The sequence below is a fragment of the Eubalaena glacialis genome, chromosome 1, assembly GCF_028564815.1.
Source record: "Eubalaena glacialis isolate mEubGla1 chromosome 1, mEubGla1.1.hap2.+ XY, whole genome shotgun sequence".
NCBI lineage: Eukaryota > Metazoa > Chordata > Mammalia > Artiodactyla > Balaenidae > Eubalaena > Eubalaena glacialis.
In genome coordinates, this window is record NC_083716.1 from 48,875,869 (window position 1) to 48,890,868 (window position 15,000).

Here is a 15,000-nt window from a genome sequence, read left to right on the forward strand (position 1 = left end):
GGATTTGAGGAGGGCAGAACTTCAAGCACACAAATCAGCTGGCATTCTGCTCCTCTTAACCATGCTTCCAGTATGGATACGGCCTAATTCTTGAAATACAGAAAAGAAAGAAGCACTTCCCCAATTTAATCCATACACTGAAAATGGATTATTTTATTTCAAACAAATAAAAAGGCAAATACCTCCTCTGGGCTAGGAGTGTTTTCCAGTGCTTCCCAGAGTGTTTTTAGACAAGTCAACTCGTGGTTTGTAACGTTCAATAGTCAACTCGACAGGATTTGGGGGATTTTTTTTCAAGTAATCAAATTTGTACTGCGATAAACACAATTGAGAAAAGGACAAGAATAAAGTGTAATATCTCATAGTCCTCTCTTCCTCAACATGGTTCTATTAATAAGAGATAATATTCTTAGGCAGTATAATGCCAAGGCACACATGATGTATGATATATACTTACTACCACACAGAGGGAGAGAGAAAGTGCACATACACAGAAAAATCTAACGTTTTCAAACTTTGAACTTCAGGAAAGGGATTTAAATAGCTTAATTTAATAATTTAATGTACTTGTATTTCTTATACAAGGATGCTTATGGATGTCATTTTATATCACAAATTGTGTGTGTGTGTGTCTGTGTCTGTGTGGCTTTTTGGTTTGGTTTTTTTTTTTCCTGCAAGCAAAATTATTCCTGGCCTGCATGATTTAATTTATTATATATTTTCCCATTCTAAGATTTCATGTATCAAAAGTGAGTATTTCTGAAACCTGGCTGCATCATAAAATCAATGCATGTATTTAATGTTGGAGTTTTCTGCCTGCCTCTCCCCACCCAAATTAAATCAATGAAGTATCTTACAGCCTGAGAATTATGGAAATATGGTAAATTATTATTTCATGATGCTCCTAGCTGCTCAGTCACATGGACAGGTTTGAGGACTACTTACCGTATTATCAAATATTGCACATAATTTGGACAACCAGATAAACAAAAGGATTGCATCATCTATAATTGATCGACTTCAATCAAGTGTCCTCTAAAGCTTTCTTTCCTGCATTGACCACTGGCAAGCAAGGAGACAAGTGGGCAGCTCTAACCTTCTTGCACTGAGCAGCAGAAGACAATGCATGAGACACATGAGGAAGCTGGCGTTGGAATTATAGGTGGCAAAGATAATGTCCCAGTGTTCCTGAAGAAAGCCCAGGATGTTGAGAAGGCTGAGGCATTCGGAGAGGGACTGCTGGGGCTTGGAGAGGCAATAAAGAATGACTTTATTTAGACTGCTGTATAGAGCACCGATGACAGCGTCTCTCTGAGAAGAGGCGTTCTCGATGACCTGTGTCATAAAATAAACACACACAGACACATACTTGTGAACACTTTGAAGTTTAGATACCAACCCAGTTAACTGTGAAAATGATACAATCTCAGATTCTTTTCTGTATTTCAAAAAGTGACATTTCTAAAATCAAAAAGGACTACCTTCCTCAACCTTGGAGCTTCTATTTAAGTGGATGATCAATAAAGGGAAATCAAACATTTAAATTTACCAAAAATTGGTGTTAAAAAGTTAAAAAATTAAAAGTTTACCACAGTCATATTACGTTAAGTAGACATGGGGACCAGAGATTTCTGAAATACTGGTAACATGGTTGACATTCAGTATATAAGAACATGCTATTAATAGGGTCTAGTTTTAAAAAATGTTATTAATACTAGTTATCAGGTATAGATTGTTACAATATTCCAGTTACCATGCTAAGCATTTTTGCATTTCTTTGCGTATGCTTACATATATTGCCTCATTTAAACATCATAACAACATTGTGAAGTAGACACTAAGATTATCCCACCTTAGGGATAAGAAGGCTGAGAGTCTGAGAGGTAGGAGAGGTAGGTGGTCAGCAAGAGTCAAATCCACACCAGACACTTGAGCCATGCTCTTAACCACTATATCTTCTAAAGGAGATGTGCATCCAATGGATTTTAGTTCATGAGAGATTTAGAGGGGGAAGGCAGAAGGTCCTGATTTGTGGCCTTAACACCAAAGCCATCCATCTGTTTGGCTTCATTGAAAAGAATCCATAGAACAAAAATTATGTGCAAAATGTTTCAGTCTATTAGAAAGTTCATTTGTTAGGTATAGGTTGCTCTCTTCAAATCTCGTAGGTAATGCAAGTGTTTATACTAATTAAGTTTTATTTAAATCTGCTGGAATTTGGGGTTCATGTTTTTATCATCATCCTCTCCTACTCTTCAGATGGGTCACATCTTTCAAACTGAGGTTAAGAGGTGTGCAAGTCACAGGCAGCGAGCAGGAGAGAAGAATGGTAGATGAGGGCAGTGAGAGTCCTTGGGCCTGGCACCCTGCTGAAGACACATCAGCCCCAGGAGGCACCAGCTCTTTGATATTAGCTCTGAGTATTTGCTTAGACCATTGGGGAGTTGCTATAGATTGAATGTTAGTGTCACCCCAAAATTCATATGTTGAAACCCTAGTCCCCCAGTGTGATATATTTGGAGATGGGGTCTCTTGGAGGTAATTAGGTCATGGGGATGGAGCCCTCATGATGGGATTAGTGCCCTTATAGGAAGAGATAAGTGAGAGCTTGCTTCCTCACTCTCTCCATCATGTTGAGGGTACAATGAAAAGATGACCCTCTCTAAAACCAGAAAGAGAGCCTCACCGGACAACAGATCTGCTGGCACCTTGATCTTGGACTTCCTAGCCTCTAGAACCCCGAGAAGTAAATGCTTGCTGCTAAGTCACCCAGTCTATGGTACTCTGTAATAGCAGCCCAAACTCGCTAAGACAGGAGCTCAGTGGCTACTCTCATTTTCAACACTCCCTCCCAAGAATCTGATTTTAATCCCCTCAGAGCTGACAAGGGATATTTCTCCCTTCTAGGAGTTATTCTTGAAGAAACCTCTGAATACATTCTTTTCAGGTTGCCTAGAACTGTGCATCAGCCAGACTGACTATCACTCTAGGAACTGTGCCAAGGCCCAGTCCTGGGGTCTGCAGGGGACTCCATAGACAGAAGGGTGCTGGGGGCACTGATGTCATTGTCTCTACGAGGCATGAAGAGGAAGGAGAGGGGCTCTCCTGGATTCTGCCGCAGAGAATGCACCCAGAGCTGCAGGCAGGAGCTGCTGGAGGCAGATTTCCACTTGGTAAGAGAAAGTGCTTCCCAACAATCACAGGTGTCCCGCTGACTGGAACCCCCTTGTACCATAGAGAGCTCCTCACACAAGGATGGTTCAAGGAAACAGTGAATGGCCACTTGTCAGGAAAGGTTTCCAGAATGAAATGAGAAGCAAGGACCAAAAAAAGGGTTCAACTCTAGAATTTTGAGATTGTTTGAGTCTTTGCGTATGCGTGTGTACACATATACAATGAAGAATGTGTACACATGTGCACACACATACTTACATCTAGGTGTATCTACAGGCATGCACTGGCATGCATAGGTATGTATGTAGATGGAGAAAGAGATAGAGAGAGAGAGGGAAAGCACATGCAAGAAAAAGAGGACCACGTAAAAATAGACTCTTTCTTCGAATTCAGGAAGGCCCAAATATGACAAATGGAGGTGGATTTTATAGAAGAAAATGAAATAGAACTTTTGGAGATAAAGACCTTTTTCGCCCTTTGTTGATGAGGAATAACAATAATTAAGATTAAACCAACATTCACAGTAAAAACCCAAAGGGGGGTGTGCAGAGTCTAGGAGGTGCCTGTGCAGGGGGCTGTGGCCCCTAATTATCGAGATGGATCTCAGATGGCCCAAGGTGAGAACACTGTAGGGTGCTCAACACCTACTAGGTGTTAACCTGGGCGGTAACAGTCCTCCTCCTTCCTCCCACCCATCTCAGATTCTATTTCCAGGAAGGACAGCAGGTCAATATGAACCAAGTGGACAGCAGCCAGCAGTGTCATACAGATACCTGGTGGGTCAGCAGAAGCCTTACCACCACGGCCAACCTGAGGTTCTTACCAACATTATGTGCTCCGTGATGAAGAGAAGGATGTGCCTGGGGTCTGCTGAGAACATTCCACTGTACAGCTTCTCCACCAGCTTCTGGATGAAGTGGGAGATGCTGGCAAGTGAAGGAGCAGCAGCAGCTTCTGCATTTGGCTGAGGCTCTCTACTGCCTGGGGGTTGGGGGAGGGTGACAGACCAAGGCTGAGAAATCATCGGTCTAAACTGCCTTCTCTCCACAACAATCTCCAATCCCCTCTTGGTAACCAACCACATCTTATTCACCTCTGTACACCCCATTGTAACCCTGTGTGTACTCTGTTGCTCCAAAAATTGGGTCTTATATACAACAGGTGCCCAATGAACACACATTTATTCAAAGTAAATCAATCTTGAACAATCAGTGATATAAACCAAATGGGGAGGAGGCAAGTACAGAGCAGCATTTCTTCCAGTGGCCATTTGGAAGAAGAGTGGGTGAGAATTTAAGGCATAGGGTAATGGGAAGGCTGTCATGGTGACCCAAGGCCCTGCTGTTATTTGGGCAGAGGATGAAGCTGTAAGGTCAGGTCATCTATCTGTGCTCACCAACACAGCAGGCATTGTGCTCAGACGTGGATGCAACGATCTCAGTTAATCTTTAAAGCAACCCTCTAAGTTAGCCACGATTATCCTCCTCACTCACAGGGTCAGGCACCTGCCCGGAGTAACACCACCGTCCAGTGACAGAGCCATGCTCAGAATTGGGCTACCAAGCTCACGCTTTTCATCACTCCACTACCTTACCACATTTCAGATACCCCAGAAAACCAAAAGTCAGGGCTTCTGCACTGTGGGGCAAGAGGAGTCCAGAAGATGAGCTGTATCACTAAGGATTCCATGACTCAAAAACCACAGAAAGGACTTTTGTTTAATCTTGTCGGAAAGGTACAGCTGCCTCGGAACCAAATGTTCTGAATGAAGTTTCAGTTTGAACTTCTTAGGGGCAATGGCAGCGTCTTCACCCAGGTTCATTCATTTAAGAAACATTTGCTGTGCCCAGGCATAGGTGAGCAGAAGAATGTTAAATTCAGGTTGACATCTTGACTCCCCTCATAGGAAGAAGAAAATTCTACTGAAGCTAGAGGAGAACTGATTTTGGCTCAGAGAACAGGACTTTCCATCTCTGACTGACCCAACAATGGCAGGGGTGACATGGAAAGTAGTAAGTATGCCATCCCTGGGGTCTCTGAGCAAGGTCACTGAGCTCTTGTTGTGAACAACAAGAACAGGTGGAGGGCATCTTCCTGTGGTTCCGAAAGCACCCTACAGTCCTGCAGCCTAGACTTCCTCTAGAGTCCTGGGGTCAGTGGCTGGCAGGATTGTGGCTGTCCTGCTCAGCTGTCAGCAGCTTTGTGTCATGAACAGGAGGAGCAAGTCATCCACCCCCACTCACCTCTAAGCATTGGTGCCTGACCTCCACTCATCACGTGAAATATTTCCATGGTGGAAAGCAAGATCTCAGATTGAAAGTCTCGCTTCTGTTGGCTGGTGGCATTGTCTGGAGAAGCCTGGAAGTAAACCCTGGACTAAGACAGCAGCCACGTGGCCACGATGTCCACTCAGTGCCCACCAGGTCCCTCTGCCTGGCCCATATGCTAATACTGCCACTGCTGGGAGTGTGGGCTGCCAACAGCTCACAACTGCCCCTTCTCTGGGGCACTGTCCTCTGCTGACCAAACTGCCTCAACCGGGAAGCAATGCCTACTTCCTAGGGCAAGGAGGCAAGGGGTGGGGGTCCCACAGCCAATGACCACCTGTCAGGTGCCTTAAGGTGGGGCCAACTCTGGGATGCAGATAGCACACTACTGCTCTGATCCAGGCTACTGCTGAGACTATGTCCTGGCTAGGTTCTCCCTTGTCCTCCTCTGCATCCCTTCTCTGCTTTCCTGAGAGCACTGCTCCCCAAAAATTACTTCCACAAAACCCCTGTCTCAGGCTCTGCTTCTAGAGACCTGGCTAAGACCTGCCCTCATTCATCTATTGACTTGCTGCTTGGTGAGCTCCCTGCTCTGCCGGGGCCTGTGGTTTCCAGAGGACGCCCTCTCACCAATCACTGCAGTGCCAGGAGAGGTGCCTGACCACCAGCCAACTGGCATGGACAGGCCTGGATGAGCTCTCTCAAGAGATCAGCCCTCAGGTCTCCCTGGGCGCACCCCGCCCTCATGGTGCCCATGCCCTCCCGGTGCCCATGCCCTCCCAGCCTGTTCCCACAGCACAGAGCCCAATGACACCCTTTCCAACCCACCTCCAGGAGCACCTCCAGCGGCAGCCACTGCTTGGGGTTGGAAGCCCCAAGCAAGAGCTCCCTCAAGAGTAGCTGCATGAATTCCCTCAGCTGCTTCCGGGTGGGATGTGACTCAGCAGGAGCCTGTAGACCCTCCTCAGTGCTGTTGCCTTCAGGCTCGGCCTCAGGACTGCTGGTGTCCTGGGTAGACTCAGTCACGGCCCCCTCAAAGACAAGAGAACCCCAGCATAAGCGGCCTACCCTGCCTCAAAGCACTCTCACATCCACCTCTGAGGTGTGCATGGTGGGATTCTCATCAAACCCATTAACATGTAAGGAAATTGAGGCTCCGAGGAGGTAGGCAGCTCGCCCAGAGTCTCAGGGTTCACAGATGGCCTGCTGTGGCCTCTGAACTCCAGATGGGTGGGAGTGGTGGACAGAAGCTGGGCACAGAGCAAGAGAGACCTGCAGTGCTCAGCGAGGAAGCCCAGGATGTATCCCGTGCAAGGCACTTCCCTCCTCGGTGCCACAGCTCCCCATCAGTCAAATAGTAACGATGGAAAGAAACACACACAGATGTGTGAGGATGCAGTGAGAAATAGTGCATGCAGCAATGCCTGGCCCTGGTGTACGGTCAAGATAGCTGGTTCCCACCTTCCTGTGGGGCCCTCACCTTTACTGCCTGCCAGGCTCTGCTGATATTGACAGATAGGACCCTCAGGTGGAAAGAGAAGTAGGACTTCAGCCAGTCCTGGCGTCCAAGTCCCTGAAGTGCCTTGGCCTTCGCTTTCTCAGTTTTACATTTATAAAAATATTGGGAGATAAATGAGATGGGGGTCATTAGCCCAGATACATCCTGGAAGACATGGAGATGCTGGGAGGCCAAATGACATGCCCAAGGACACGCGGCCAGGGATGCCTGACTCCTGGCCCATGAACTTTCCATGCAAGTTTATCTGTTGGTTTCTCCCTTGGCTCATTCATAAAGTTAATGCAGCCATTCTTAATTAAGCCATAAAATGAATTTAACAGCACCTAGGGAGGTGACGACTGCATTAATTAGCTCCATGCGGCCTTGACTGGAAAGATGCCATATAAAATCATAGCAAATCGAAACCCTTTTGGCCACCAGCCTTCTGCATGCAGAAAGTCTGTCATGTGTTCTGTGCAACAAAGGCCTTTTGGAACCGACTTGGAGCTGAAACAAGGCAAGGAGCTATGGGGATAAGAGCTCTGGAACTGGGGCCTGTCTCATCCACAGTAGGCTGGGAGGCGACTTTGGGCCAGGCCCTCTCGCAGGCAGGAACTATTGAGCATGGGGAGGAAGAGCCCTGGGTCAGAGTGTGCTCTGTGGCTGCTGGTGGGCAGCCGGCTGGAACCCTGACTCAGCAGATGGCGAGCCTGGCCTGCGGGCGAGGGGCTGAGGTGGGGATCCGGGCTGAGAACGTCAGGCCGTTGACTTCAGGGCCCGGCCCGCTCCAGGTGGGGGGGATGGTGAGGGGCGGTCTGTAGGGCTGCCCTGCCTGGCTTCTGGGGGGGGGTCCCATCCCCCACCCCCTTCAGTGCTGCTCACAGTGCCTTCCTTTGCTCTTTATTGCATCTTTTTTTCCTTACTTTTCTAGTATGTTGCTTTAGTTGACATTAACCCATCAAACTATTTTATCTTTTTGCAAATCTTCTAGTCTTTACATTTTGTCTTTTTATTAAAACTAAATACTCAAATTTTATTAGGTCATTTAATGCTATTTTAAACTGACCAATGGAAAGGACATGGGCTTTGGGGTGAGAGACTGAGGTGTAAATCTTGGTTCTGTCACTTATTAATCACATAAGCTGTGGCATGTTTCATCTCCTCAACCCTTTTGTGAGATGGGTCTCATCGTCCCACTAAACCGGGAGGAAACCAGTCTGGGCCGCTTCACCTCCCGGAATCTCCCCTCCCCCTTTAACACCTCCTGCGTCAGGGCATGTTAGGGGATGTGAAGCACCAGGCTCAGGACTGTGGTAGGTGCTCAGGAAATGGAGGCTGGCACCGTGAATACACTTCTAGAAAAGAATAGCTAAACAGCATGTTCATTCACTTGGTCATTTAGCAAATAATTACAGAGCAAATATTACCTGACCTCACTGTGCTTGGCATGGCTTCTAGACCCTCTACTTACCAACATGCCTAGCGTGTTCCTTTGGCTGCAGTTACTGATTTGTAGATAGGCGTCGCTAATTCACTCTCCCTGGCTGGGTCTCACCTCCTAGTCTATCAAGGCGGGTGATGAGCAGATTTCTGCTCTTCCTCCTCCTGCACCTGCCTTCACACCTGTCCTCGCCTGCTCCTCTCACGTCCCAGATGCTCTTAGCCCACTGAGTCCCCCGATCGGCTGGGACTGGCTCTTGCTCTCAAACTCACTCATAACTCTTCCTGTAGCGCCCTCTCCACCCCAACACTCACACTTTGTCCTCAAGACCCAGTTGGTCCCTCTGCGCTCCAAGATGGGCCTTGGCAAACCCTCTGATTGAAAGATGCCGTGGCCTGCAAACAGGACAAGAGTGCTGCAAAGAAGATGGGACACAGTGACAGTTCCACCCCTCCCCCGGCTGGGGCACCGGCCGTGGGTTTCCTGGGGCGGAATCTGTTGTTTCATATGATCAATGTGTGGGTATTCCATATAAAACTGGACTTGATCTACCATCAAATTTCTCATTACTGAGATTCCTAGTGACTCAAAAACTTATTGACTCTCAGAGCCAAAAATGACCTGAAGCATCATCTCATAAAGAGAAGGAAAATTATCTGAGTTGTTTACTTAAGATTTCAGCTAAGTTGCCTTAAATGTATTTTAATTTGGGGAGGGGTGGGGAGGAATTTTGTCCTTTGCCCTTGAAGGGTGATGACGCTCACCCCTGCTCTCACCGGGGCAGGGCAGAGGCATGTCCTACCTGATGGGTTCCCAGGGGGAAGGTGACTGCAGCCACGGTCTGGAGGAACTCTGGGGCCCGCCAGGCCGGATCCTGGGGGTAGGTGCTGTGCACGAGGCCAAGGAACTGCAGCACGCTGGCTGGGAATGTCTGTTCCCAGGCGCTGTCTCCAGAACCTGTTGAGGGCTGATCAGGGACACACTTCATGAGAGGCGGTGCATGGGAGCATGACTTGGGGCTGCATAGGAACCAGAAGATTTGAAATCTAGGGAGGTGACCTCCTTTCTGAGATTCTCAACAAGACACCTTACTGCAAGACACCTAAAACTGTGGATTAGAACAGGATACTGGTCATCAATTGAGGAAGGGTCTAATATGCACAGGCTTGCTCTAAGGGCTTCACACAAATTCCTCTTCTCACCTCACAACAACCGTCTGAGGCAGGTTTTACATTTACCCCTATTTTACAGATGGGAAGACAAAGACACAGAGAGGTTAAGCAGTATGTTAACGTTCAACCAGCAGATAAGGGGCAGAGCCAGGAGTTGAACCCAGGCAACCTGGCTATAACGTCGGACTGCCTTCCCCATACTGCCCCTCTGTGGTGTGACATGGCCTCTGTGCTCAAGGAACTTGCCAATTAGGGTTGACGCCAGCCTTCCCCAGCTCAATGCTAATGCTCCCAGTTACAGACCCTGGACAAACCCTGTCCAAGGCTGCCAGGGCTTGAGGAGCCCCTTCCCCACCAGCCAGGGCTCTGGAATAGATCATGTTGCACTGAAGTGATACCCAGTACCCTGAGGGGACCCAGGCACCTGTTTGCCTCAAACCATAACCTGGTCTTGGCCACATGGCTGAGCCTCCATCACGGCTGCACACTAGCGCCTTGCTGGAGCCCAGCTCCCTTAACCAGCTGTGCCCAGTCACTCTTTCTGGACACTAACTCTAGCCTCAGTGTGTCCAGCTGCTGCCTGAGGTCCTTCTCTGTCCTGGATGGACAGCCTGGAACTTGAAAATTGAGCAACCTTAATATCAGGGTCATTCCCTACGTAGCCACGCCAACAACTAGACTGAATGACTCTCAGCCTACTCCTGTGGATGTTATAGGTGGACGTCGGGTCTTCCTCTGGCCAGTTCCTCATCCCCAGCCCCTCCCACCACGGCTTCCTCATTTCCCAACCAGCCTGCCTCGAGTCCTGGCCCAGTGTGCATGAGTTCGCATGTCCTATTTACCAAATAGGTACCAAATGTCTGGAACTAAGCCTCATTCTAGAAAACTCAAACCTAATTGAAGAAAGAAAGGCAATACGTATGGGACAACTAGAGAGAGGTGTAAAATCTCATTCCCGGGATCCTGTGAGGGTTTGGTATGAGCTGAGCAGGCAGGCAGAGGAAACCTGCTTCTGAAGTCACCTGCACCTGGCTTCTCCACCAGGTTCATACAGCACGATATTAGATTTAGAGGGAGTACCAGAAGTCAGAGTTCAGAGAGCTTTTTCTGGAGCTAGTCGGCCTGGTTTGAATGCTGCCTCTGCTGCTTACTAACAGTGTGGATTTGCACCACTCTCTTAATCCCCCGACGCCTCCAGTCCCAACTCTGCAAAACAAGGATCATATTATGACCTATGTCATAAGACTGCCATGAGGATTAAGTGAGACATTTTAGTGCTTCAGGCTTATTTTCACAGTGATTAGCACAAGGTAAATACAGAGGAAGCTGGGAGATAAGGTCAGATATAGAGGACTTGGACTTTTGGAAGAATTTGGATTTGATGTACTAAGAAACAGGCATCCCCTGAAGGTCCTTAGGCAAGGTAGTGCCCTGGAATGAAATGCTAATGCTGGACACACGTACCTCCACCGTGCCCTCGCTCTGTGACCCTGCCTGAGTGAGTTAACCTCCACAGCTTCAATGTCTACATTTGCACAAGGGAGAGAATGCTGTCTGCTCCCAAGGATAGGTGCACATAGCAGAATGGCTAACATCTACAAGACGACAATGCTAAATATTGACAAGGACCAGGAGCAACTAGAACCTTCCCAGAATAAGAGCTGGTGAGCATAAATTGGCACTTCACTTTGGAGAACTATTTGGCAATATCTACTAAAACAAATCATGTGTAAAGATTATAACCCATAACTTCACCCTGCGTATATTTCCTACAGAAAGAAGTATGTATGTCCACCAAAAGATATGTACATAGCAGCTTTATTCATAATATTTCCAAATGGAAACAACCCAGAATGGATAAATAAATAGTGATCCATTATCACAATAAAATACTACTGAACAATAAAAAAGAATGAACCAAGATGGCGGAGGAGTAAGACATGGAGATCACCCTCCTTGCCACAAATACATCAAAAATACATATATATGTGGAACAACTCCTACAGAACACCTACTGAACGCTGGCAGAAGACCTCAAACTTCCCAAAAGGCAAGAAACTCCCCACATACCTGGGTAGGGCAAAAGAAAAAAGAAAAAACAGAGACAAAAGAATAGGGATGGGACCTGCACCTCTGGGAGGGAGCTGTGAAGGAGGAAAAGCTTCCACACACTAGGAAGCCCCTTCACTGGTGGAAACGGGGAGTGGGCGGGGGGGAAGCTTCGGAGCCACAGAGGAGAGTGCAGCAACAGGGGTGCAGAGGGCAAAGCAGAGAGATTCCCACACAGAGGATCGGTGCCGACCAGCACTCACCAGCCTGAGAGGCTTGTCTGCTCACCCGCTGGGGCAGGTGGGAGCTGGGAGCTGAGGCTTCGGCTTCGGAGGTCGGATCCCAGGGAGAGGACTGGGGTTGGCTGTGTGAACACAGCCTGAACGGGGCTAGTGTGCCACAGCTAGCCGGGAGGGACTCTGGGAAAAAGCCTGGAACTGCCTAAGAATCAAGAGACCATTCTTTCGGGGTGCTCGAGGAGAGGGATTCAGAGTACCGCCTAAAAGAGCTTCAGAGACGGGCGCGAGCTGTGGCTATCAGCGCAGACCCCAGAGACGGGCATGAAACAATAAGGCTGCTACTGCAGCCACCAAGAAGCCTGTGTGCAAGCACAGGTCACTATCCACACCTCCCCTCCCTGGAGCCTGTGCAGCCCACCACTGCCAGGGCCCCATGATCCAGGGACAACTTCCCCGGGAGAACACACAGCGCGCCTCGGGCTGTTGCAATGTCACTCCGGCCTGTGCTGCTGCAGGCTCACCCCGCATTCCGTATCCCTCCCTCCCCCCAGCCTGAGTGAGCCAGAACCCCCTAATCAGCCGCTCCTTTAACCCCCTCCTGTCTGGGCAAAGAACAGACGCCCTCAGGTGACCTACATGCAGAGGCGGGGCCAAATCCAAAGCTGAACCCCAGGAGCTGTGCGAACAAAGAAGAGAAAGGGAATCTCTCCCAGCAACCTCAGGAGCAGCGGATTAAATCTCCACAATCAACTTGATGTACCCTGCATCTGTGGAATACCTGAATAGACAATGAATCACCCCAAAATGAGGAGGTGGACTTTGGGAGCAACTGTAGACTTGGGGTTTGCTGTATGCAACAGACTAGTTACTGATTTTTATGTTTATCTTAGTATAGTTTTTATTGCTTGTTATCCTTGGTGGATTTGTTTATTGGTTTGGTTGCTCTGCTTTTTTTTAAATTCCTTTTTAAGTTTTTTTATTTTAATAATTTTTTTATTTTTTATTTTAATAACTTCATTTTATTTATTTATTTATTTTTCTTTCTTTTTTTTTCTCCTTTCTCTTCTGAGCCATGTGGCTGATAGGGTCTTAGTGCTCCAGCCGGGTGTCAGGCCTGAGCCTCTGAGGTGGAAGAGCCGAGTTCAGGACATGGGACCACAGGAGACCTCCTGGCCCCACGTAATATCAATTGGCGAGCACTCTCCCAGAGATCTCCATCTCAATGCTAAGATCCAGCTGCACTAAACGACCAGCAAGCTCCAGTGCTGGACACCCCATGCCAAACAACTAGCAAGACAGGAACACAACCCCACCCATTAGCAGAAAGCCTGCCTAAAATCATAATAAGTTCACAGACACCCCAAAACATACCACTGGACACGGTCCTGCCCACCAGAAAAACAAGATCCAGCCTCATCCACCAGAACACAGACACCAGCCCCCGCCAACAGGAAGCCTACACAACCCACTGAACCAACATAACCCACTGTGGGCAGACACAAAAACAACGGGAACCACAAACCTGCAGCCTGTGAAAAGGAGACACCAAACACAGGAAGTTAAGCAAAATGAGAAGACAGAGAAATATGCAGCAGATGAAGGAGCAAAGTAAAACCCAGACAAAACAAATGAAGAGGAAATAGGCAGTCTACCTGAAAAGGAATTCCGAGTAATGACAGTAAAGATGATCCAAAATCTTGGAAATAGAATGGAGAAAATACAAGAAACGTTTAATAAGGACCTAGAAGAACTAAAGAGCAAACAAACAATGATGAACAGCGCAATAAATAAAATTAAAAATTCTCTAGAAGGAATCAATAGCAGAATAACTGAGGCAGAAGAACGGATAAGTGACCTGGAAGATAAAATAGTGGAAATAACCACCACAGAGCAGAATAAAGAAAACAGAGTGAAAAGAATTGGGGACAGTCTCAGAGACCTCTGGGACAACATTACATGCACCAACATTCGAATTATAGGGGTCCCAGAAGAAGAGAAAATGAAAGGGACTGAGAAAATATTTGAAGAGATTATAGTTGAAAACTTCCCTAATATGGGAAAGGTAATAGTCAATCAAGTCCAGGAAGCACAGAGAGTACCATACAGGATAATTCCAAGGAGAAACACGCCAAGACACATATTAATCTAACTATCAAAAATTAAATACTGAGAAAAAAATATTAAAAGCAGCAAGGGAAAAGCCACAAATAACATACAAGGGAATCCCCATAAGGTTAACAGCTGACCTTTCAGCAGAAACTCTGCAAGCCAGAAGGGAGTGGCAGGGCATATTTAAAGTGATGAAAGGGAAAAACCTACAACCAAGATTACTCTACCTGGCAAGGATCTCATTCAGCTTCAATGGAGAAATTAAAAACTTTACAGACAAGCAAAAGCTAAGAGAATGCAGCACTACCAAACCAGCTTTACAACAAATGCTAAAGGAACTTCTCTAGGGAGGAAACACAAGTGAAGGAAAAGACCTACAATAACAAACCCAAAACAATTAAGAAAATGGTAATAGGAACACACATATCGATAATTACCTTAAATGTAAATGGATTAAATGCTCCAACCAAGAGACATAGACTGGCTGAATGTATACAAAAACAAGACCCGTATATATGCTAACTGCAAAAGACCCACTTCAGACCTAGGGACACATACAGACTGAAAGTGAGGGGATGGAAAAAGATATTGCATGCAAATGGAAATCAAAAGAAAGATGGAGTAGCAATTCTCCTATCAGACAAAATGGACTTTAAAATAAAGACTATTACAAGAGACAAAGAAGGACACTACATAACGATCAAGGGATCAATTCAAGAAGAAGATATAACAATTGTAAATATTTATGCACCCAACATAGGAGCACCTCAATACATAAGGCAAAGGCTAACAGCCATAAAAGGGGAAATCAACAATAACACAATCATAGTAGGGGACTTTAACACCCCACTTTCACCAATGGACAGATCATCCAAAATGAAAATAATAAGGAAACACAAGCTTTAAATACACATTAAACAAGATGGACTTAATTGATATTTATAGGACATTCCATCCAAAAACAACAGAATACACTTTCTTCTCAAGTGCTCATGCAACATTCTCCAGGATAGATCATATCTTTGGTCACAAATCAAGCCTTGGTAAATTT

At 46.8% G+C, this 15,000-nt stretch overlaps 1 protein-coding gene across 1 annotated transcript in view; it reads right to left on the reverse strand.

The window, feature by feature from the left end:
• The window catches only part of WDFY4 (WDFY family member 4), a 250,641-nt gene that overhangs the window by 127,953 nt on the left and 107,688 nt on the right, over positions 1 to 15,000 (reverse strand). The window contains exons 32-37 of the mRNA XM_061196332.1: positions 9,183 to 9,347; positions 6,270 to 6,473; positions 5,418 to 5,532; positions 5,139 to 5,145; positions 3,998 to 4,148; positions 1,097 to 1,335 (exon numbers count right to left, since the gene is read on the reverse strand). Coding sequence (XP_061052315.1) covers positions 1,097 to 1,335; positions 3,998 to 4,148; positions 5,139 to 5,145; positions 5,418 to 5,532; positions 6,270 to 6,473; positions 9,183 to 9,347 — 881 coding nt within the window. The remainder of the gene's footprint in view (positions 1 to 1,096; positions 1,336 to 3,997; positions 4,149 to 5,138; positions 5,146 to 5,417; positions 5,533 to 6,269; positions 6,474 to 9,182; positions 9,348 to 15,000) is intronic.